Below are 21,789 nucleotides of genomic sequence, written 5' to 3' on the forward strand. Positions count from 1 at the left end.
ATAAAATATGGGACGTCAATATGTGACGTCAATCATTCACATATGTACATATATAGCGCCGATATTATCAACAACTCTAACAGCCAAAAGCATTAGACTGGTCCATTTTTTACAAGTTTGAAAACATAATTTATTGTAGTTCGAACTATGTGTACGAGTATGTCCATAAATACATATGTTTTGCAGTTTTGTTGGACATTTGTCACTTGTAATTTCTATCAAGAATATACTCGTATGTTCTTTTGGGGTCTGCCTTACCTCCTTTTGGCTGATACCAAATCTGAATGATTCCATATAATCAATTTACCTCTCCTGCTTTCTTGCGCCAGACTTAAAGGCATTTAAGAACAACAAAACCATTTTACCAAAAATAGCAGGTAATGGTAATAGAAAAATTGTAAAAACAAGTAAAAAAGCTAAAGTCGGGTGTCCCGACTTTGAAATACTCTGTACATATGCTTACAATAATTATAGAAAAAAAAAAATAAGAAAATTAAAAAAAATTTGATCGATTTTACCTTTCTCGGTATTCGAATTCCAAAATATACATTTTCTGCGTATTCACACAAGGCATCTTGGACTAATTTGGGTTTCCTAGGTCCTATAGTCTCCGAGATATAGGCGAGATCTAGCTTTTATAGTCTCTGAGATCTAGGTGATCATACGGACGGACGGACGGACAGACAGACAGACAGACAGACAGACAGACAGGGCTAGATCGACTCGTCTCGTCATGCTGATCAAGAATATATATACTTTGTGGGGTCTGCCACGCCTCCTTCTGCCTGTTACATTTTTCAGCTCGCGCAAACCTAATATACTCTTGTACATTTTATGTACAGAGTATAAAAACATGGTTCCGATCAAATCAAGCTAAAGCGAATTTAAAACAACAATGCTTCTATAGAACACTCTATTTGGTATATACATATGTACATTCATAAAACGTGATTTGGCATAACGCTTTTTTATTATAACATTAATAAGTTGCAGCTATGTTCTTAGTATGCTGGGAGCTTCGGACAGAGAATGTTTAGAGTTTTCTCGAATGTGGATATTAATACAGTATAATCTTTACTTCTTCTTCTTCCGTGAATTGTGTAAATTTAAATTATTATACAATAAATCGATAAAAGTAAATGATTGATTGAAAGGGAGATTTCGAATCGTGAGAATATATGAATCGCCAAGATTAAAATATGATTAAGAGAGATTATATTTTGTTGTTAATGGTACTCCTAACTATTGGAGAATCCAACACTATCGTATTAGTAAGTTGAAAAAAGAAATAATGGTACAGTTGGAACGCCACGTGGCATTTGATTCTTGAGAAATGTTCTGTTTTTGATGATGTTTGAAGTAGTGAAATAAAGTTGACACAAAAGTAGTTTTTTAATGAACAATTTGGTAATTTACATGAGGCACGTGTGGACTAACATTAAGGAAATGGTTATTGCACTTATAAATCCCTACGCATTTGTTTCACTACATACATACATATGTATGACCATAAATAGATGTATGTACCTATTTACGAGTGTGTTTGAATACCGCGATTGCACACAAATGTTGGGCCTTAGATGAACTTGAAACCAATTAGATTTGGAAATACAAGTATAGCTAGCAATGTTGAGTGCTAAGTACAGAGTTTCCTCTTGGGAAAGAGTAGAACGTTAAGGTCATATCATCGTACATTCTTTCAACCAAAATAACCTTTGTTGTACAATTCATTATCATAGCAGTTGAACATGCCAACTTTGGTATCCCGAGCTGCTATATCTCAAAGCCCCCTCGACGGCATAAAAAAGTTAGTGGCGAGAGCAATATCGGAACTCTCACATGCGTATACGTACATATAGTATAAGCCATTTGGTTTCTGTAGCTCTTACAGTCTCTGAGATTTTGGTGTTAATACGGACGGGCGGACAGATACTCAGACAAGACTAAATCGACTCGTCTTGTCATGCTGATCATGCTATGTTTTTCACTTTACGCAACCTAGTATAAAAATGCAAGTCCAAACAAGGATACACTCGTTTTTAAATATCTTTCGAGATCTCTTTATTATCTGTATTTTAGGATAATGGTGTTCACCATCACCATTGGCAACGGCATTGTCGGCCGTTTGCTTAAATTTTATCGCTGTGGGGCACGTGAATATGATAAACCTTTGCATTAATTTTAATCACTATCATTCTTCATAGGGATCGCAGCAATCGCAAATTCGATTAGAAAGAAATGCTAACATGGACTCATCACACATTTCTGATCAATGCCGGTTGTATCATGATGTAAAGAAAATTCAAGATAATCAAATAAAGGAATTGAGTGAAAAAAATATGCAACTTTTAAATTTGAACAAAATCGGAGAAGATAAGATAGCTAAGCTAACCACTGAAATTGATTCATGCGAGGAACGCACAACAGATAATGAAATTCAGATTGCAGAATTACAAGAAAATGAAAAAGATAACAACCTTAAAATACGAGAACTGAAAAGTTTACAACTTACATTGACTCGGATGAAAAATATCATTAGAGAAAGGGATAAACAATTGGATGAGGTACACAAAGATCTTATGAGTTGCCATGCTCGTTCAATACCAATTGAAACAAAAGTTCCGGTAAACTCGACAGCCACTGAACCTAATCAATTAAACATGCTATCCAATAATGAAAACCAAGAAAACCAGCTCGAAGCACTTCAATTCAAAGTAGATAACTATGAAAACATAATAAAACAAAAATCAAATCAATTGTTACAATTAAGCTTTCAAACAAGCCTGTATAACTCGATAAGCAAGCAACACGAGAAAAAGATTAAAGAAATTGAAGGTGAACTTAATTTAAAAGATTCCATTATAAAGAACCTGAAACAGCAGCTTCAAGTCAGCACTACTGAAGCTAACCAGCAACCTGTTAACAGAACACAGGAAGAGATATTAGACGCTCATCCGACCACCAAAACTGAAATGCAGATCCTGAAAACCAAAATAATCTCTCTAGAGGCTACTGTTAACAATACGGAAGCTCAACTTGAAAAGCTAAAGTACAATACTACATCGTGTAACAGATTATCCATGGATCAAGAAAAAAGTATGGGGGTACTTAAAGACATTATGGCGTCCCTCAACAACACGATAAAAGAAAAGGAATCTGACCACTCTGTTTTATTATCGAAAATATCATCCTGCGAAGCAGTCAGAGAACAAAAGGAAAAGCAGATAAAGAAACAAGAAATTCAATTGAATGAAAGTAAACGTAACTTTGCATCGTCTGAAGGCATTATTCGGGAAAAAGATAATAAAATACGGGAATTACAAAATATAACCAGGTCCAACGCTATCAATATAAACACGTGTAACAGTCAGAGAATCGATATTGAGTCCTTAAAGCGCAATATTACATCTTGTAGCACAATTATAAACAGTCAAAACAATCAAATGACACAATTAAATTTAAATATCAAGAAGAGCGCAGAAATTATAGCAGACTGGGAATCAAAATATAGGTCAAATAATGGTGAATTAAAAAAATGCAACAATCAATTAAAAATATTACAAGAACGAAAATCTAATAACGAGAAAAATAATATTGAGGACCTACGACGAACAATAAATAAATATAATTCTGAACGGACTGACCTGGCATCGAATATTGAATTTCTAAATAATCAAATAACCAAATTAAAATTAAATGTGAGTGATTGCGCAAACACCACGAAGAACCAAGAAATCAAATTAACACACTGTGAATCAATATTAAAAGAAAAACGTAATTTAAATAAAGTGTGTAATGATGAGTTAAGGGAATTAAACAATAGTCTGGCAAAGAAAAACGACATTATTGAGAAATCTCAAAATAAAACTAACCAACTGGAAACCTTTATTCAGTTCTTAAAAAAAAAGTCCAACAATTATGAGTTAGAACGGGCTGGCCTGGAATCAACGATTACGCGATTAAATTCCTCACTAAATCGAATAGAAGATGAGAAGCGAAATATGGAAAATGAAATAACAGAATTAAGAAATATAAAAACTAGTCTATCATCAAATGTTACACAATTACAAATTTTGTTAAACAATTGTACAAACATCCAATCAAACAAAGAAAAAAAGGGTATTAATATTACCCAGAAGAACAAACTCAATCAAAATCGACCAAAACAATCCAATCTGCCAAATAGCTGTTTGTCCATTCCACATTCGAATAAAATTCAGAAATTAGAGGTGCATGATATCCTCACCATTCGAGTGATATGCGATTCGACATATGCTGGTACTGGCTGGACAGTAATTCAACGTCGTGTAAATGGAAGTCAAAGATTCAACAATACCTGGTTTGATTATGAAAATGGATTCGGCGATTTAAAAGGCAATTTTTTTATTGGCTTAAAAAATTTGTACCGTATGACAAAATCCCAAAAACACGAACTTTATATCGTTTTGAATGATAAAAACAACATATATAGGTATGCTCGATATGATTATTTTGAAATTGGCGGCAAGTCGGTAAAGTATAAATTGAAATATCTGGGAACTCACACGGGCAATTTTGGAAAACTCCTGGTACACAGTTTAAATATGAGCTTTTCCACATACGATTCTGACAATGATATGTCCCCTACATCCAATTGCGCCGGAAAATATAAAGGAGGCTGGTGGTACAGCGGTTGTGGTAGTTTGTAAGTATAATATTGATTTAAATAAATTACAAAACCGGTTTTTTTTTTAATAATATTTCTTTTTAGTTTTCTGAATGGTGAATACGATTCTGATGGAGTATATTACATGGATCAGGTCTGGAAAAAATATGTATTTATGCAAATGATGATTAGACCAATTCGCGGGATGTAAATATATTGTTAATAAAGAAGGTTTTACGTTTTCAAAGCACTAAAAACATTTACTGATAAATAATAAATACATATGCATATATTTGTTTCTTTGGAAATACACGTAGTTGCAATAAAGAATTATTAAATCGCTGATAAAAAGAAGAATAGAATGCTGTGTGGAATCTGTACGCCTCGTCCTGTGTGTACATACATTTGCATTAAACTCGAATACTATTTGGCTACTTTGCATAACAATTATGCTGCTTTTTTCATTTAACGTAATGTTGTACACCGTTCAGCAACTTATCACTGAAAATGTATGATTACTGATGCTCTTAATCTAATTTATTCAATAACCTGATGTACTATATTAAAGTCATATTCATGTAAAACAAAACTAGCCTTAAATTTTATCTATGTATATGTTGAATATTTCATGCAAGATTTAAACTTAATAGATTCTGGGAAATTTGACATTTAATGCATTCGATTTAAAATCACAGAACATGTAATTAATTATCCTTAAATGATTTTTCTGGTCTTATTAAATTTTTCATAAAATTATAGAGTAGCTCTAAAAGTGTGGCAGACACACCTTTCCCGCAAACAGTTCAGACACAACAGTTATCCAAAGGGCCAGCACAAACATTATATATGAGATGCCGATTTTGAAACTGTTTGGTAGTTGATAGGCTTGTCCGCCGATTTCCTCTATGTGGAAGCCCAGTGGGAAAACAACAGCAGCGCAGCAAAACAGCACCATTGCTGCGAATCCCACCCAGCGAGCGTAGGGAATAACATTTCGATCCCAAGTGCTCGCCGCCAACAGTATGACTGTCGTCGTGATGCAAATACAACCAATAAAGATGCAGACGAGCGCAATTAGCCACTCTGGCTGCAAATCGGGAGTGTAACATACTTGTGGTCGGTTGTAGAGCGTCATGCACGTCCACATCAAGCCCAGTCGAATTTCTCCCGCTTCATCAGTGATAATCCAGTCGGGCATAGCCAAGCTTACAATGGCAAAGACATCGGCAGCCATAAACAACGTAGCGCTTATTGTTGTCAGCTTGTCCATGGCTAGCGTCGTTTCACCTTTCGTTTTATTTACCAAATCCTATGTTTATGTTTGGGTTTCTGTGCCAAGCATTCGGTTGGCGTTGCCAAAGTGCTTAATTCACTATTTGCGTGATGCCGTATTTTCAGAAATTATGCAAAAGTTTGCAATCGATAATTTTCCTGATAGCCCAAACATAAAGATATCGAACTAGACTATTTCATCGGCTTGAGCACTGGTAGTTCATCCGATTGGGTCAACATATCTTCAATGTAACTGCATTTATTAAAAAACTTAAATTATACTTAGTTAACTAATCGAATATAACCAATGAATAAAGTAGCTAAACTATTTAGTAAATTGTATTGCTATTATTACTTTGTTACCAAAGGGTTATATACTTACAGCCAGCATTGCTGCAAATAATAATTTGATTCACAGGAACGTGGAATATACAGTGGCATCATTTATTGAAGTTAAACACTTTATTTGCAGTTTGAGTTTAATAAATATAACAATAATGCATTTGTTTCCAAAGGTAGGCGAACAATTATTAAAATGTACATATAGTATACATATGTTGATTGATTAATACTATCCTGTGATGAACATAAATAGGCTTTCTATATGTTTTTATTCAATATGCTTTATATATATACGAGTATGAACGTACAATTATTAGATTGTTGAGAGTGTGTTGTAATTGATGATTTATTTTGCATATACAGATTGTATGTACATAGTTGTGTTGATATGTACGATTACGTATACCTACGGATTACATACAATTTGTATAAAACAATGGTAGTTTGAGAAATATTTTGTGATAGCAATTTACGTGTTTGTGTTGTAAAAAGTTTGAATACAAAATGTAAAATAGTTTGCTGAGGCTTACAACAGGTTAAGTTTAGTAGAAAAATATATAACATTTGTTTTAGTATTTAAAAAGTTTGTAAACTATAAAAGTACTGTAAATGTAACTTTTCATGTGCTTGTTGTTATCTTTTGTGCAATATTAGAGCGAATTTTTGGAAAATAAGAAAAGTAAATAATACTTAATCCGTATATTCGCTGTTTAATGAAAAATTAAGCAAAACAAAACTCCCTACTTTTATTGCATTTTTTGAAGATTTCCATCTATGTATGTACTATATATGTATTTATTTATAGATGGTAAGCGGTAGACTTCTAAATTCGAAGTTTAGTTTGTATTTAGGTACGTTTGTCAACTTCTCAAAATTTCAGGTCAAATTATTTGAGGCTGCCAAAATATTTATTTTACATTCTGTCTTGTATAGGAGGTTGAGTAGTCATTTGTTGTATTTGCTAATTTCAGTTGCACCTTTGTTCATATACATTCATATGTAGGATTAGTTGATTTGTTTTTTTTTTTTTTTTTTTTTGGGTGGGCTAATTTGCATTTGCTTTGTTTGATTGGTTAATAATATTTATTTTTTTTTTATATAAATTAATTAGAATCACTAAACCTTGTATGTATGAATGTATGTATGACTATTCGCTGTTTAAGTGAGCTACTAGTACTGTTGCTAACGGCTTAATCAAAAAGTTGAAAACGCTTGCGTTTTATAATTTTTACACTAAACTAACTAAAGAAACTGTTTTTTTTGCGTGCGTGTATTGTAAATGCTTCAATTGCTTTAAAACTAAAATAACACAACAAAAGCCAATTGAATAAATAACAACAGGCCCCAAAGCATTAAACTAAAATATTTTAGCTAGACTAAGTAATTAATTTTTACTATATGATATTTATGTATTTCTCTATATTAACATCAATTGCTGACTCAAGGTGAGCGCACATAATTATAATTTTCCATCGAATGGTGTCTTTACAAAGTAAGTGACTAGATTCCCTTTGCCCTTGACATAGGTGAGGCCCCGACACTCGCATTCATAGCCGGCAGCCATTAATATCTTTGCAGTATTCTCCGTTGTCTGAAATCCAACAAAATGGCAAAAAGTAACTTAGATTGTTAAATAACAATCGATTGAACTTAAGCTCACCTGTAGTCGGCCCATAACACCACACGAATCCATCCGTGAGGCCACATTCACTGTATTGCTCCAAATGTCATATTGCGGCTTCTGTGCACCAATCACACCAGCAATGACCGGTCCATGGTTGAGACCGATGCGCAGCCGGAAACGTTGGAACGACTCGCGATTAATTGAATCCAATATGGACATCAAAGCAATCGCAAACTCAACCAATATGACAACGTTGTGCTCCTCGGTGCGTTTCTCGTCCTGTGGCCAACAAATAACAAAACGTTAATTTGGGAAAAATAAAAAAGGAAGCCAAAGAGAAAAACAAAAAAGCAAGTTTCAATTTATATGCTTGATTTTAAGCATGCAGCTTATTCCATTCGCTTTTGGATGTGACTCGCAGATAAAATTTAATTGAGCGTTCATCGATGGGCTCTGCTTAACGTAATCCCTCGAATTGGATCCCTTTTTCGATGTGAGCATTGTTCAATTTTCTTCTTTTCCCATTTTGATTAGGAATGTTTAATTACAGCTTTGCGAATGAAGTGAATCGGTGAACACAATTTCTTTTTCATTGATGCCAAAACTAAATCAATTTTGCCTTTCCTGCCCAGTATGTTGATGAAAATATGGTATATCAGTAAATCAAAGCTGTTGGTCTAACTAACTAACTAACTAAAAGCTAACTGAGTTACATAGTCCACAAATTACATAAAAGGTGAACTCAGCACTCAATAAATACATATTTAAGATGTCAGATAATGGCTCTAAAAATTTATTTTAAGACAATAAATAGGAATACAAGAAAAAAATATGTTAATCTTCAGAAAAAAGTTCATAGTTTAAGAAATTTGCAAAAATATATTCAATTTCAAAGAAAACTGTTACTAATTTCCAGCGCAGACTTCCCTTAATACATAAGTGTTATAAAAAGAAAATTTATTTTTAAGCAAAAACAAAATAGCCGTTGTTCTAATGAATCTATTAAATGAACTTCAGTTATAAAATTGGAATTAATTTGCTTTAGTAAATACGTTTCATATTTAAATAATTAAATTTCAGTTAAAAGCCTGAGAATAATATTGCGTTGATGTCACATATAACGCAGAGTAAAATGATTTCTGCTATAACTTAAATAGAAGGTTACTAAGAAGCCTTTAAAAGTCGCCCCAGATACCTGGTTCGGTATTCTTTATAAATAGATAATTCCCTTAACTTTTTAGAGGGAAAATAAAAAAAATCTATCATAGGGCTTTTTTAGGACCACATCTGAGCCATATTTGGATATCTTTCTGGTGGAATGCGAACGGTTTAGTTGGCTTAAAATATTTTCTAATTATGAAAATTAAATTGTATACAATTTGGACAATTGAATAATTTAATAATTCAATATGTGGTAAAATATCTACAATAGCTGTGGCACATAGGAGTTGAAGGATAACTTACCGCAAAACTACGCGACTGTTTTGATAGGAATTCATACGGAAGGCGTTGTTTATGTATACAGAGTTGTTATTTACACGATTAGTAAAGCATTTCGGAAATATATATTAACATAGAGTAAAGATTAAAGCATGATGACGAAATAAGGTGCAATGTACGGTCTGACAAACTTACCGTGGCGCCATCCTCTTTACCGGGCCTCAGACCTGATGCACACATGTAGGTGCTCGCTATGGTTTTGATCTTTTCAATGCCACTAAACTTTGGCTTCAAGAGTAACTGCAGAATAAACAGTATACAAATAATATGAGCTTACTATATGTATTCATCCATTTCGTCTTGATAGTTTACCTTGTCGAAATCGCAAATGATTTCGTTCAATAGACGCAAGCACTCCAGTCCCTGCTTATTAACATCGGTTTCATCATAAAACTCCTTGTAGTTGGGTATGGAGGCGAACATAACGGCCACACAGGAGTAACTTTCGTGATACAGCTCCGTAGATCTTTCCAGATGCAAGAAGTGCGTAGCCACATGAGCAGGCAGAATGTTCTCTAGTAGAATCTGGGAAAGGGCGGTTGCTCATTTGATGAATTGAGCCATAGAGACTCTAGCGCTAATATGCATACCTTATTGATTCCCCGCATAGTTTCTACCTCCTCCTGTTCGACCTTGAGCTTGGCCTTCCACAAGAAATCTGTGCGCGCCACATACTCGCCTTGACGATCCAGCGTATGCAGCACAGCGACGACGAGCAGCAGCAACAGAAATCCCTTCACCTCCAGCGGCAGACTGCATCAGGAAATGGATATAAAATATCATATGGTACCCGAGTGAAGGAATAAACCTACCCCAAGTCTAGATTGTGCAGATTATATTGCGCATAGAGATCACTATATCCGAGCACAATCACCTGACCAATCAAAGTCACCAGCATGGCAATCAACTTCAATATAAAGCCGGAACGCAGAAATGCCGATATTGCTGACAAGCTGATGGCGCAGCAGAAAAGAAAGATGGGTGCAATGGGAATCGCATGTGCAATTTCCAGCGGCTGTAGATCCTCCAACAGGACACTACTGCTATTACCACTGAGGCTGCCGCTGCTAATATTGCCACTTGTGCTGCTATTCGTCATGCCCCCCAGATCCGAGAAAGCATCCGAGTCGGGCAATGTGTAGTTAATCTGTTGTGGATAAAGCAACCAGATTCTGACTAAAGATATTTGCTTTTCTTATTGAATAATTAATGTTTTTAATACTGATCTACTAATCATGCATGTGTGGGAGGATTTCATAAAGTGTTTCCTGAATCAAGTGCAAATCATTTTATGTTTTTTATAAACAAACTAATAACTTGTTAGGTTTTAGGCAATTTAAGTAAAGTACTATATTTCTTTAATTTGTTGTGGTTCGTTTGTTAATTGTTTCAGAATTTTTTAAAATTTTTTTAAAGTAAACATGATGATTGTAAAGGTTATTTATTTATTTATTCAGCATTGATTCACATTAGCATTGCTTGTTGCATTGTTCTACATATATGTATATGTATATGTATGTACTTACCACACTGAATACTGCGCACACCGATATGAGTATATTGACGATAATGAACATGGCTAGACGCAGATAACGACTGCTGGCCACCACCTGGCCGGGTCCGTTGCGTTCCGTGGCCGAGGCATGCACATCCGGCACCGACATGTTGCTCAGATAGAGAAACAATGCCAGCGATACAAAGCTAGCCACCAAAGAGCCAAGGAGAGCGATGTTTCTGTCAAACGACAAGTGTTAAGTAAATCACTTACGAGTTAAATGCAAATTAGTTTGTCATTCCGGCTAACTTACAACTCGATTACAATCAGCTGCACCACAGCCAAGGAGAGGAAGAGGACGAAGGCGCAAATTAGATCGTAGCGAAAATGAGTGTCCGGCTGTGCTCGGTACATTGCCTCGCGGGGCGTGTTCCGATACCACATGGTGAACGGCTTCAGCTCCGTGGGTGGCCCGAAGAAATTAAAATTGAAACATTTACGCTCCGGCGGCAGTAAATTTGATTCAATCATGGCAATGCTCTATATGTGTGCGTTTGTTGTGTGTGTGTGTGTGTGTGTGGCAGAAGCAAAAAAGGATAATAGCATTTGTTTAGTTTGTGTAACCTTCAAGAGTCCACCGCTGCCGGCAACAGGCTAGAGCTTTTGCCAAACAATGGATATAAAATGCAAATTTATGCGCCGAACTTTCAAATTTCAAAATTTCTCCTTGTGTGGGAATACAAGTGAAATATTTGGGTATACCCCTTTGCCAATTACGATTGGCCAAACAAGAAGATTGTGCTTTGAGATCTTAAGCCCCCTTGGGTGAGTGCCATTTGCTGCTCCTAGTTATCTTTTAAACTATTCTATTTTCTATCTTTTATTTTAAATTTGATTGAAATACTATATCTTTGTACTTTATCACTGAAAAGCACCTCATCCATTTTAAAATATTTCTATGAAGGAAAAAAAGAGAAGAACATCTAACTCTAAAAAAGAAGCATGGAAACATAATATATGGTAATTAAAATCAACCAAGCTTCGTAGAAACTGAAGCAGTTTTCGAGACTAAAAGAGAAAACTTTGCCTGAGAAATTATCTTAACGCATATTCCCCTAATAAATTCATTTAATTTGATAAAAGCCCAAGATGAATTAGATAAGCTCAACATTTAAAAAAAATACAAGTTAGAACTAAATTTTAAGAAATGAATCATAAACTAAGCTAAGAGTTAAGCCTGAGCTTAATCAAAAAAATGTCTGATTAGGAATAAATTAAAAACTAAAGTTATATTGAAAATATTTCCGCAATTCAGCAAATTGAAATTCAACTTGGGACAAACGTCATATGGCTGCAAACAAAAAAGAAAAATCTCTTCTTTTATGCTCCAACGTATACGTTTTGTGCCATTAATCGAATTGAATTATGTTGCTAACGGACTTTGTTTCCCGAAACAATTCAATTTCAGCCAGTTGTGCCACATTTCCTGGCCATTTAAATTTAATATTGTATCCGGATTTGTTGCTGCACCCTGAACTCTGACCCACTCCCCACTCACCGCTAGTCCAATGTTCTTCACCAGCTTCGATTCGGCAATATTTGCAAAGGGTCGATCTGCGCCCCAGCATTCCACATATTTGGTCATCTTCGATGAAGGGCGATTGCGTGTCACATGGCCTGGAAGTATTGTGAAATTTAGTCTGTGAAGCTTTTGCCCCTCGGTCCATGCACAATTTAAAACCATTTAATTGAATTTAAAACAAATTTAAGCACCCTAAGGCAAGGCATTTTTAAGCTTAAGACATTAGCAATTTAATCCAAACAAATTCTCTTTTGATGCAATTATACTCAGCATGATAGGGCAAACGAACGTTGATGAACTCTGTTTATTATTTAAAATAAAGAGATTCCGCTGAGCCAGCCCCATACACTTTTCTTTCTCCACCACAGCCCTCCAAGTAAACATATACAGTGTATCTTAAAAAATATGAATTTATTTTTGAAACTCCTTCACCTCGACTGCAAGTAGGTTTCCACAATTTGACAATTACAATTATTTATGTAAAAAAAGGCCTCATTTCTAGTGCTATTCTTGATGCACTATTTCTATTTATTGTGGTTTCGTTTCTTAGCCCAGAACGAGAGTTCCCAAAGATTTTGAAATTTGTTTAACTTTTAACATTACTAAGGTATGTGAGAAAGTATTCTATCATATATACACCAATATAGCGTACAACTCGACCTGCTCAGTTGTAAGCAAATCTACATAATAAGCAGCCCATTAGCTTTGGCAGCACATTAAATTGGAGCCATTCATGGTGCTCAGTATTGTCATCAAAATGGACTTGTGGGTGCACGTGACGCCGCACTTTTCGACTACTTGGCAAATGAAAAGTCATAAAGTGCCGGTAAGCCACACGGCAAACCCAAAATCATAAATGCGAATTGCCAGAGCTCAGCTGCCAGCGTTGACGGCCAAAGCGACGCCTAATTTCGCACAAACTCGGAGTCGGACTTGGACCATATTATGGAAAGTTTGCGTGCATGCATTAAAATTTACGATTATGATACGCCCAAAGTTTCCCGAACAACAACAAAATTATGGGCCTAACCTCATTTGTGCAAGTGATTTTTAACTGTTGTGCTTTGATGAACACCCACTCACCTGCATGGCTGCGAAAACTTTCACCGCTGTGTATGGAGAGCTTGCGGCCTTCGATGAAGGCGCCCGACGAACGGCGCCTGTCGGCAAACGAGATGAGACCTGTGACGGATTTAAAATGCAGGTGACAATTAACAATAAACATAACGAGTGCGCGTACAACAATATTACATATAGAGGGCTGCAAAAATTCGCATTTAATGCTAATGGGTTTTTTTGTTTTATGGCTAAAAAAGTAGTTCTGTAGTTCGAAAAAAATGTTATAGTTTTTGTCTGTTTTTATTTTAATAGCCTGTAGCCAAAGCGTAAGTTTCGTGTGAATGTATGTAACACACAGAACACCCCACAAAGTATATATATTTTTGGTCACTGTGACAAGCCGAGTCGATATGGCATGTCCGTCTGTCTGTCTGTCTGTCTGTCTGTTCGTCTGTCTGTATGAACGCAAGTATCTCAGAAAGTATAAGAGCTAGAATAACCAAACTTGGTATCCAGATTCTCCTGAGCCCGAGAAATGAAGAGTTTGTGTTTTTTTTCTGATACACCCCCCCCCCCACTCCCCCCTATTCGCGATTTTCTACAAACCGGAGTTATATAAATTTGGAATTTTGTACTCAGATTTGGCAAATACGGGAGGTATTTAGTGATTAGTGATTATGAGTCCGTATGCCAAGATTCATTAAGATAAGTTAATTATGACGAAGGTTATAGCCATAAATAGATAAATCAATATTTTTTTAAATAATTTAATTTTTTTTTTAATAAATTTATTTTAATTATCCTTTCTTGTGGAGAGTACAGGCTATTTTACTGTAGTGTTCTCTCTAGTTTTATATTCGGTTTTGTTTTATGTCTAAAAGAGGACTTTGGGCATCCTTCAGTATGAAATAAAAATGGAAAGTTAAAGTTAAATTATAATAAAATTTATGTATTTGAATAATTTTTTAATTTTTTCGCTTTTAAGATCAATTATTTATTAACTTTATGAATTTATTGTTTCTTCTGGTTTTTACACATGTCAGCTAAAACTCTTGATGCTTCAGCTACCAAAATATATGGAATTGGATGTAATTTAAAACCTATTTATATTCAATATTCAAGTCACCAGGATTGTCAAATGCTCAGTTATAGCTTACCTTGTACGGAGAGCTTGCGACGCGATCTCTCGGGTGCTTCGCTCACTGTTAGACTGTTGCTGCCAGCTGTCGGCGGTCCCGCAGTTGCCGCCGTTGTTGCAGGGGTCGTGGCGCTGTGCGTGGGTGTTGGCGAAGCGCTGGATGTAGGGCCGCCTTCGTTGGGCGTGGGTGCGCCCAAAGCACCGCTGTTTGAGACGCCACTCTCGCTGCCACTTATACTGAGCATATCCTCGGCGGGTAGCGACAATGCTGCCGATTTTACTGCCGATTCGGAGGCGGCTGAGTCGCCGCTGCCACGATGCACCACCATCGGTGGACTATTGTTTGTCATTTCCAGCTCTTTGACGACTAACGGCTGGTCGGGATTGCCAGCGGCATCCTCATCCTCGTCATCCTCTTTGATGGACATGGAGGTTGCGGAAGCAAGGGGAGCATGCAGCGCCGGTGACTCTTGGCTATGGATCGATGTGGGCGATAGTTTTTCTCCAACTTCTGGTGAGAGCTGTTTTGTCTCCACAGGCAGGAGCTTCTCCGTGGCATCGTTGCCATCGCTTTGTGGCGCTGATGCATCCCCGGCTCCGATTTCGTGCGCATCGCTATGCTCAACACACTCTACGACTCGTGGCACACTATGCGAATATGCGGGCTGTGGGCGTGGCGGAGTATTAATATCTTGAGCTGGCTCATCGACCACATATCCGTACTTACCCTCGGCGGAACAATAAGATAAGTTTCGATTTTGTGATCAGCTAGGTAGGCATCGCGGTTGCCGCCATTCCCCTCCTCCACCTCGAATTTATCACCCAGAAAGTCCAAAGTTTGCTTTGTGATGTGCACGCGGCTGTAAAATGAAATTGTATTGTATTGCCATCCGGGCGTATGAGTAATAATAGTACGAATACACAATATGAATTTCTTTCATCTATGCATTTACATTATATTTGTATTTGCAGCAGCTAACATGTAAATTATTTCGCCTTGGCACATTATTTCTCAATGCCCAGTCTCCTAATTTTTCTCATTTCCCCTATGCTTTACTTCTTTTGGCTTTCCGCCTTTGCTTCACAAACGAATTCGTGCGTAAAAACAAAAGAGGCGCGTGAGGGCTTTCCGGATCATTGACCAATCTCTCAATTCAATCCAATTCAATTTCGCATAATTGCCACCTACATAGGTGTGCCATTATAAAAACACTTTTCCACCAGCCGCATTGTCTAGACACATATATTAAGAGGTTTAATATTTGTAACATGCAGTTCGTAGAAAATGATTTTGTTCAAAATTTCAGGGTATTTAGTAGAATACGGAACCAGCAATATACTATACAATGAATAAAAGCTAAAACATGTCAACTGACCCCCAAGTTCAAAACACTATTTGAAATAAATTTATGTTTGAAATAATTATTTCTCAGTTTAATAGCAATTTGTTATATAATTGGTATACTTGCGCCTTTCGCGCACAAAAACATTTTAAAATAGAAATCAGTTCGCGCTTAATTTAGAAAATATCAATCAAAACTAAATTACTTGCAGCAATGGCAGACATAGTGAAGCAACTGTACATTTCAAAAAATTAATTAACAATAATAGTTTCAGACTATTTCATCAATTTTTCGTGCCTCTATTTTCAGCGTACTCGTTAGCTTTGCCGTCAAATGCGGGTTAATTTAGGTTGACATTACTTAGCATTGTCTACCTGCCTGCAACTAATTCTACCAATACATATGTATGTATTTAATATACACACATATAAGTATATGACTGTAAACTTTTATTTGTTTTCTCTACTTCGTGCACAAACAATCATCACTGCTGACGATACAATGCACACACCCACACACCCAAGCCCACATAGACTCATAATAAGTTGTGTCACTTACCCCGCCACGCCGCCGCTCTCCATGTGGTTAGCAAGGGTAACATCATCGCTCCAAACATCAAATTGCCACTTGCGTAGGCCAAGGACGCCGCAGAGTACGTTGCCAGTATGAATGCCAATTCGCATGTCAACATTTATGCCGGTCGCCTCACGCACGTGTCTGTGCAAAACAAAACAAGACGAGACAGAACAAGGGAAAGGGAATAAGTAAAACAAACAAACAAATAAACAAAGCAACGCAAGCCATGAAATGCACACAAGCAAAGCACACAAGACACATAAAACTTACAGAGCCATACTTTTACATCAGGGATGGGCATGGAACGCGTACGAGTACTTATATATTTTTATTATGGCACTGGCAAATTATTCGATAGGAGATTCCCTGCATATATACTCGTATCTAGCAGTACATTCCATTCATTTTAGAAAATGTTCATTTACTATTGTGTACCTTTAATGTAAGTGGTTGTAAAAAAAACAGATCTTAAAATATATTTAAATAAAGTGCTTAAGCCATTTATTTAAATTGGTCTGCTAATAGCTACGGTTTTATAGAGCAGAGCTGCATTCTACAAATTCTGGCACTGATATTTTTGTGTAATATATTTTTACATTTAATCAAAATATATTACACTAATATATTTCTGTAATATATTTTTACATTTAATCGAAATATATTACACTGATATTTTCGTTTAATATATTTTTACATTTAATTGAAATCTACATATTCATCCCATGTTTCTCCTTAGCTTACATTATTATTTATTTGTTTATTAAAGTTAGATTGCTTTACAAAATCGGGATAAATAATACAGCCTTTCTTTTAGGCCTTTGGCAATACAGTGTGGTCCATGTGCTTTTCTTAAATTCTTTATCTCTTCTGCTTGAAAGAGAAGGGGGATGCTCTTCGTTATCAGCAGACGTAACGTGTTAGACTCCAGATCACCAAGATCTTGGGAAACTGGGTTAACAGGCTAGCCGAGGCAGCCACTTGAAAGAAATTGTATTTTATAACTAATGGGAATTTTTGTTCTTTCGAATAAATCAATAATATAAAGAAAAAACATGATTTTATTCTCTTCTCTTAATTTTTTGAAAGAAACCACTTTAGGACCAACCTATAGAGCATATTTTTATTCAAAATTTAAAGGTGCTGGATTCGAAAGAAAATATGTATATGTTTTAAAGTTGTATGTGTGTGTGTTTTTTTTTTTTTTTTTGACAATTGTGATTGTTGGACCGTTTTCCATTCAACATTTTGTAGACATTTTGTTTTAGTCCGAAGATGGTCGGCCCATGTCCATCTCTAATACACAGAAACATATGTCGAATGTATACGTAGTATGTATGTGTGTGTGTACATGTTCAGTTGTAACTGGTGGTGTTGTCCTATTAACATTTTTATGGGACCATAAAACACCAGGCTAAGCAGGCGCACTGTTTACTTTTTGATGTATGACACGCGCTCTTAGCCAGCTGGGCCAACCAGCCAACTGCCAACTAAATAGCAGAAAGGTAACAACAACAATGACAACATCAGCGCTCTAAGGCTAGCAAACAGTCCTTGAGTTATTAACGGGCTGTGCTTTTGTTCAAGTGCGTAAATGAACCGCATCGAGCAAAGCAAATGCCTTGAGCAAATCGCTTGGGTATCCTTTGGCTTGGCTTGAATTGTGTCTTGTGTGTGTGTGTGTGTGTGTGTAGGTCACCGGAGCATTTTTATGGTACATAGTAATTTCAGTGTGTGTATGTGTATATGAGTGGGTACTGACATATGCTTCATGTGTACATACATATGTATGTATGTATGTTTGTGCAAAGTTCCGTGCGAAAGCCCTGACCCATAACAACGATATGACCCGTTCTTTCCTTTCATGGCATGGGGCATGGGCATCAATTCAAAAAGGACGAAACTATGAAGGCCAATCGAAATTCTATGTTTTCAAAGCTTATATTCACTGAATTTAATTAATTATACACATACTTATTGACATGGGTACCCAAGTAAAAGGAGTTAGTTTTGTTTAGGCCAACGAACCTTATTACAGCACACACTGGTTAGGGGAGTACTTTATGTCCTTTTCAAATCTACGCCTACTATATTGTATATATATTTTTTATATTTTTTTACAACTGAAGCTAACAGGGACTCAGATTTCTGAAAGAAGTGCTTAATCATCGTCCAATATCACAAATATTATCCGTCATTATATTATATTTTCCAAGACTCATCTGCCACGCTTCCTGCACGTTATATATTAAAATGTAGCCCGCTTTAGTTTTATTAAACCAATATTTAAAATAACCTTCGAAAAACGATATTCTTGGAACTTTAAATGAATATTTAAAGTGTTCTAGAGTTATATTTAATTCTTAAATCGGAACTTTGCAGGAAAAAGTAAATTGAAACTACCATATTTTGAATAAGCTGATTGCATTTCTTGTTTACTGAAGCGCACTTTGAATATCAATTTAATATTTAAAAAGAAACTTATTATTGGCTGGAATTATATTCAACGTTTTATTCGCTGTTTGAAGGAAATTCCCTCAACGTAAATTATCTTGAAGTTCCTCAGTGTGTGACATCGTTAAGCAAGAAATAATTTTGTTGCAGCGCACAATTAAACTTTTTGCTTCTGCTTCCTGAATGAGCGCAAAAAGCCACACAAAATATTCAGTTTCCTTTGCTTGGCGCATAAATAAATAAATGGCAAGAACGAGTGCGGCAACAGTTGCTTGCCAGCTTTTTGTTTAGTTGCTTCGGCCGTGACATGAACAAAGCCAAAAAGAGGCGCAAAGTGGCAATGGCCAGCAAAAGATTAAAAGGCCAAATGTCTACGAAGCACAAAGCGAGCTTAAGACCTTATACTTTCGGTGCAGACAGTAAGAAAGTGGAAGTAGCTTGAAAATAACGCATAATAGAACACAACACATTGGATACCCCAAGTGAATTGGAATTGTGACGATCGGGGGCGGTAGCTCCCGGGGCATTTGAGCGCAATATTCGCATGTAATAAAATGGCCTTTGTGCCGAAATTTTTATTGTCTTTTATTTCCTTTTTTTTTTGTCTGTTATTGTATGATATGCTTTTAAAAGGCGCGCCAACGAAACAAATGCTGTAGCGACATTAAACGTGTCTATCTGGTGGCGATTATATTGAAGCCTGCAGCAAGGCTCTTAGCAAACACAATGATATACAGTGAAGCGACTTTATACCGATAAATAATAAAGTGCATCTGAATAAATCATTACGTTTTGATATTTAAAAAAATGTACTACCTCTTCATTAAAAGATTCTTGGTTGCCAGCCTACTCGGTTAGGGAAATGTAAAACCATTTAGAAAAAAAATTATTGTATTTAATAAATAAAATGAAAAATCGAATATTAAATAAATTCCAAAAATTTTAATCTTAGTAAACATTATAAAAAATACATAGAAAGCCCCATTACGAGCTACTGAAAGATTTTTACCTAATCGAATCAATTTCTTGTCCGACTAAATTCCTATTTAGTTTCTTCGAAATATTTCAGCCCAACAAATTTTGAATTGCTTAGCTGAGACTTAAGCAACGCCATGAAACCAACGGGTTGAATCTGAATTTTATTTTTTTAAGATAAATAAATACAAAGAATCGCTATAAATATTTCATTTTGTTATTTTTTTTTATAAAAAAAAACCTCATCAAATATACTATGTACATATTTGGAAATTTGCCAAGAAGAATACAAGCTCTAAGAATTGAAATCTCTTATTTTAAAAGAGATTCAATTTGAAATCATTTCTTTATAGCGCTATTTATATGTTCCATAAATCGGTTTCATTTAGTGAAATCAACCTGTTTTTTGTATGTACAAGTATTGTTATTATAGAACTAGACCCACGCACATTTCAGTTAAGGTGTTATAGCATCATAGCCAAAGGTATCAAAATGCCAAAATGAAAATTTACAAAAGTTTGCATAAGCTTTGCACAAAGGCAAATGCCAACCCCGACAACATTGAGGCAGCCAATACAAATATAAACAGAAACAGAAAATAACATGCAACTCCGATGCCACAAAGTAGCAAAATGGCGATAAAAGCGGGTTTCGCACGAAAGTATGCTACACTTTTCTGATGACAAAACCCTAAAGCGGAACAAACTGGTCCGCCCAATGCTTGTCTCCTTTCGTGTCCTACAGCATTATTTGAGACAATGTGAAATTATCAAGCAATGTGACAATGTTGTTCGTAGTCTGTGTGGTTTTTGGCATTTCTCTAAATTTAATTTTTTTAATAATCAGCAACAAGTTTTTACTTGTAAATTTAAATAAATTCATTCAATTCAGTCTGTGATATCTATTCCCGAATTTTAAAAATTGAACTTATTTTTGAACTGAATAATTGTTAGAAATATAAAAGTCTACCTAGAGACTTAACAACAATACAAAAATATGATTGAAGATAAATGATTTTACTTCAGCGGACTATAAGTATAAGGGGATGAAATATTTTAAGATCCAGATAAATATATTCTACAAAAACTACATACTTTTGCCATTAAATGTTTCAATGTTATATCAGTCGTGAAAGCTATGCCCTAGTGCCATGGGCTCTGGGTAGCATGTAGCCAAGAAGTGAGTGAGTGAGCGATAGCGAGGTTGGGGAACAGCAACATGGCTGTTGAAACTTTCACACATAGCGTCAATGTTGACTCACCTGATGGCATCGATCATTTGCAAGCCCATGTTGACACAATTGGTTGCATGCTGCGGCCGCGAGATGGGCAGACCCGACACACAGTAATAGCAATCACCGAGTATCTTGATGCGCAAACATTGGTTTTCCTGCATGGTATATGGAAAGGTAATGATAAAACTTAAATTATACGATAGCTATTAAATTATACTTCAGCCTAGGGTAAGCTACAAGTTTGCGAACTTAACAGATTTTTAGCCATATCTTCGTGCATATGACAAATGAGTTTACCTGTGCAATTTGATCAAATCTGCCAAAGAGATCATTGAGAGTTTTTACCAAATCGCTGGCGGTCAGCACTTCGGAGAGCGGTGTAAAGTTAACAATATCTGCATATAAAATAGATACATTATTGTGCCGTTGAACGTGCAGCTCGTGAAAGCGTGTGGCCGAAGTTGAGGCCTGGCCTCCTGCGCGCTGGCAAGCGTCCGCCATTTTCAACATAATGCTGCGTTTGACCTGTACGAGCACAAAGGATTTTATTAAA

At 35.9% G+C, this 21,789-nt stretch overlaps 2 protein-coding genes across 3 annotated transcripts in view; both read right to left on the minus strand.

Moving 5' to 3' along the window:
- Positions 1–5,262: 5,262 nt before the first annotated feature.
- On the minus strand, positions 5,263–5,968 carry LOC115623026 (uncharacterized protein C16orf52 homolog A-like). The gene has a single exon (XM_030517206.1). It carries the CDS (start codon positions 5,913–5,915, stop codon positions 5,412–5,414), a length of 504 nt encoding a protein of 167 aa, XP_030373066.1. The 5' UTR covers positions 5,916–5,968; the 3' UTR covers positions 5,263–5,411.
- Positions 5,969–6,470: 502 nt separating this feature from the next.
- LOC115622182 (adenylate cyclase type 2) overlaps positions 6,471–21,789 on the minus strand; it is a 62,564-nt gene continuing 47,245 nt past the window's right edge. The window contains exons 7-22 of one of the 2 annotated variants that reach the window (XM_030516071.1): positions 21,534–21,761; positions 21,264–21,391; positions 16,559–16,717; positions 15,385–15,517; positions 14,677–15,322; positions 13,544–13,642; positions 12,437–12,555; positions 11,192–11,418; positions 10,910–11,117; positions 10,196–10,530; positions 9,974–10,136; positions 9,696–9,908; positions 9,519–9,623; positions 9,348–9,362; positions 7,920–8,162; positions 6,471–7,850 (exon numbers count right to left, since the gene is read on the minus strand). In XM_030516071.1, the coding sequence (XP_030371931.1) occupies positions 7,719–7,850; positions 7,920–8,162; positions 9,348–9,362; positions 9,519–9,623; positions 9,696–9,908; positions 9,974–10,136; positions 10,196–10,530; positions 10,910–11,117; positions 11,192–11,418; positions 12,437–12,555; positions 13,544–13,642; positions 14,677–15,322; positions 15,385–15,517; positions 16,559–16,717; positions 21,264–21,391; positions 21,534–21,761 (3,153 nt within the window). In that variant the 3' untranslated portion in view covers positions 6,471–7,718. The remainder of the gene's footprint in view (positions 7,851–7,919; positions 8,163–9,347; positions 9,363–9,518; positions 9,624–9,695; positions 9,909–9,973; positions 10,137–10,195; positions 10,531–10,909; positions 11,118–11,191; positions 11,419–12,436; positions 12,556–13,543; positions 13,643–14,676; positions 15,323–15,384; positions 15,518–16,558; positions 16,718–21,263; positions 21,392–21,533; positions 21,762–21,789) is intronic. The other variant, XM_030516072.1, reaches the window with a different exon arrangement.

The sequence above is a fragment of the Scaptodrosophila lebanonensis genome, unplaced genomic scaffold (genome assembly GCF_003285725.1).
Source record: "Scaptodrosophila lebanonensis strain 11010-0011.00,11010-0021.00 unplaced genomic scaffold, SlebRS2 tig00000043-arrow-pilon, whole genome shotgun sequence".
In the NCBI taxonomy this organism is placed as follows: Eukaryota; Metazoa; Arthropoda; class Insecta; order Diptera; family Drosophilidae; genus Scaptodrosophila; species Scaptodrosophila lebanonensis.